We start from the raw sequence: 3,279 nt of genomic DNA on the forward strand, positions 1-3,279 counted from the left end.
ATCACATGATGACCTAGTTTCTTGTATGGAAGAGGAGCATCTACACTTTGTCTTTACAGGTCACAGAGTGTGGTAAAACTAGTCCATGTGGCGTCAAATCAAGAATTACGGTTACTCTAAGACATTACCGAACCAACGAGACCCCACGTGAAACCTCCGCTGTGCGAATATCCCGAAGGAAAGGACATGGGTAATTGTACACAAAGCCGGTTGAGAATGGAGAACTTCAGCCAATCCTGTCGTGACTACAGGCCATGGTAAAGTAAAGTTGGTATCACTATCCCTTTCCACTCATTGTGCAAAGAGAAAAACAGTCTCCTAAGACAGAGAATCCAGGTAATCAGTATTGGTGTAATTAGACGACAGACTCCCGATTTACCCATAGGGGAATAAGGCATGGCGAACGTATATTGGAACCGATGGAGAAAGCGAAAGTAGTAGCAAAACAGTACTGAGTACTGGCAGCCCAGAGGCCGGTGCAAGCAACCCAGTATAGTCGCAGATACGCCAATAGATTTACGGATCGCAATAAACGGATAAGACGGAGGCAGGCTTATGAATACCACCACAGAAGCTGGAAGAACTAGGGCAGATGGTGTAGAGGTATACGTAAACTCATGGAGTAGCTGGTAGCATAAGGAAACGCCGGATCTGGCCAAAACTGTGCCTAAACGGTAAACGTAAAGGCCAGCTTCACTTGTGGACAACGATAAGTGATGTGCGAAACAGGATGAGATCGTCCCTTTTGAATCCGTACCCCCAGAAATACCCTTTGAAGCACCGACAACCCGTAAAATGAAGTGCGTTGCAAGGAGCAGTGGACCAGAGCTGGAGATAGCTCAGCACCATAACTTGCGATGTGTCCAAAGTACGAAAATTCCCGTTAGAATATTGTGAAAATTCAGAGAATTCAGGCTCCGAAGGATCAGCACTGGATCCCGTTATTCGTTCCGCAATGCTGCGACCTCTTTTGGTCGCCCATCAACCACTGATGGAAGATAGGAAGGAAGTTCTATACGGGTCAAAGGACAAATGCGACAAAAGAAACAGGCGAATCTTCGCAAGTAGGTGTCAACAACCACACTTTTTGAGTCATACATAGCGAATGCATTTTCACGAACGAAAATGGATTCGAGTCGTCACTCATCGAAACTTAAAAACATTTGGAAAAATCCCTGTTAGTCCCCTCACACAGCATCACCACGCTGATTTACCAAATCGACAAAGAACGAGGTAAATGTAGCCTGAAATGAGATGAAGAACGCTTGTTGGAGTTGTCGGAGAAGCTGATATTGTCTGCTTATCCAAAAGATAATTTAAAAGCTAAAGCCAGGTTGTGCACCATCCAAAAATTATTACTGTAAAGATGGCCATCGCTGTCAGTTAGGAGTACACGTCGTGTGAATTAAAACAACAGAGACAATGCTGTATTGGTGTCAACTACCGAAAAATAGGTGGTACTAAGTGCGGTACAGTAATTTCCAAAAAAGCTCTCTTTCGAATGAAGGAAACCCCCCACCCCAAGAGTTCATTGTAAATGTTCACCGCCAGATTTCTAAAGAACTGACAAGACCACTGTCCATTTCCCTAGACAGTCTGCTGATTAAGTGACACTTCATATGGCCACCAAGCTTGCAAAGATTTTGTTACCATGTGACAAGACACCGTCAGCGCGGAGTTGGTTGGGCACGTCCTGCACTTTCGCTCACTTCTATAGATTGTTTAAGAGACTACTCAATATAAGTAATATGGGTTGTTTAGGGAATGTCTGTTACGTAATTTCATTAACCAATGGTGTTACATTGTGGCCTGATTATCTCAAATGTGGTTGGTCAGCTGAGTACCCACATTCCTGTGGCTGTACTTCATTACTCCGATTGGTTCGTTGTGCCTTACCTGTGTGCTGTGTTCATGTCAGTCTATGGTTTGATTTGCCGATTGGTTACGTTCGGTTTGTTGTCCTAGATCCTGACCTGTCCACAAAGTACCTTGTTGGTTGACGCAGTTTGCATTGTCTGCTGGGTCTCGTAGTCCAAACAGTTTCTTGTTTGCCCAACGTAGTGTTTCCCGCCGTCCTTTTTTGGATACTGTACACAGAATTGCTTCTCTTGACCTGTCGATATTCAGGCCATCGAGTGATTCATGCAGTTTGTTTAGGAGCAACAGCCGTACCGTTGGAAGTTGAATACATTCAGCACGACAAACGTCGACTACTTCGAGGAGATAATCCCTTGGAGTTTACGCGAGCTTCTGTGTAATGTTTACACGGCCTAGCATAGTGATAGTATACCCCATGAGTTATTACCGAAGAGTCCAAAATGTTCTTCTCTCGGTGGTCATCTCCATCCTATAGGACTACCTTAGCTGTCATCAAGCTCAGAGAAGTATTGGTAGGTTTCAGCGAATCCTCATTGTCAGTTATAAATAGTATTACGTGAACCATAGCGAACGCTTCGTTTCCGTGGACGTTTTTAAACTTTGATTATTCGTCATCTACTTTCTTGAACAGATTAATTTTTGAATGACTAAATCGGGAGCTGTCTAGCCAAAAGTAGCATAGTCAACCAAACATTCATTTATTTCTGTTCACCTGTTCACGAGGACGGACCACGGGGAGAAGCAACACGGGAGCTGTGGATGATATGCGTCACTCTCTTCTAGCGAGATGGCGAGAGCACGAATTTACTGACAGAAAGGTCCGTGGTTCGAACCCGGCCTCTGCCTCTCGACTTCGCCTGTCTAAGCTTGAACAACCTGACAGTATCCCAGCCCTCGTGCAACCTTTGGGTGGCATGGCAGTTAGACACCGAAAGGGTGCTACAGCTGAACGATTTTTACTCCCTTCTAAACACCATCGCACTTTTCCGAAACGGACAATAAGAAACACCTCTTTCGAAACGAAGTTGATTACTCTGTATATATTAGGATTCATCCAATCGGACGAAGCAATGATGAAGTACTAATTGTAGCTCACATTATTTCTACTTATTGATTCTGAATAGTCTTCGAGCCATTGGAAATAAACCGCCTCGAGATAGAAAAGTGAAGTCGCGGGAAATGACCGTTTGCAACACGTACACGGTACGACTTATGTTGTAGACCGCTAACTCAAATACGCAAATGACCTCAAGTGCGACTCTCTGGCTCAAAGTTAGCCTTCATATTGTCGTGCACTATCTCGTGACTTCGAAAATGCAGACGGAGAAAATCGATAAACATACTCCTATTAATTCTAGAGCTACCAGGGAAAGTCTCTGCTCCCAATCCCATACAGGTATA

The 3,279-nt window shown here is 44.3% G+C and overlaps 1 protein-coding gene across 1 annotated transcript; it reads left to right on the forward strand.

Annotated features, from left to right (window-relative positions):
* Positions 1-955: 955 nt before the first annotated feature.
* On the forward strand, positions 956-2,963 carry T265_00743 (hypothetical protein; the record flags this gene model as incomplete). Its single annotated transcript, XM_009164592.1, has 2 exons — positions 956-1,064; positions 2,602-2,963. The coding sequence occupies 2 exons, from the start codon at positions 956-958 to the stop codon at positions 2,961-2,963; spliced, it is 471 nt and encodes a 156-aa protein (XP_009162856.1).
* Positions 2,964-3,279: the final 316 nt, after the last annotated feature.

Source organism: Opisthorchis viverrini, assembly GCF_000715545.1.
Source record: "Opisthorchis viverrini unplaced genomic scaffold opera_v5_7, whole genome shotgun sequence".
Taxonomy (NCBI): Eukaryota; Metazoa; Platyhelminthes; class Trematoda; order Opisthorchiida; family Opisthorchiidae; genus Opisthorchis; species Opisthorchis viverrini.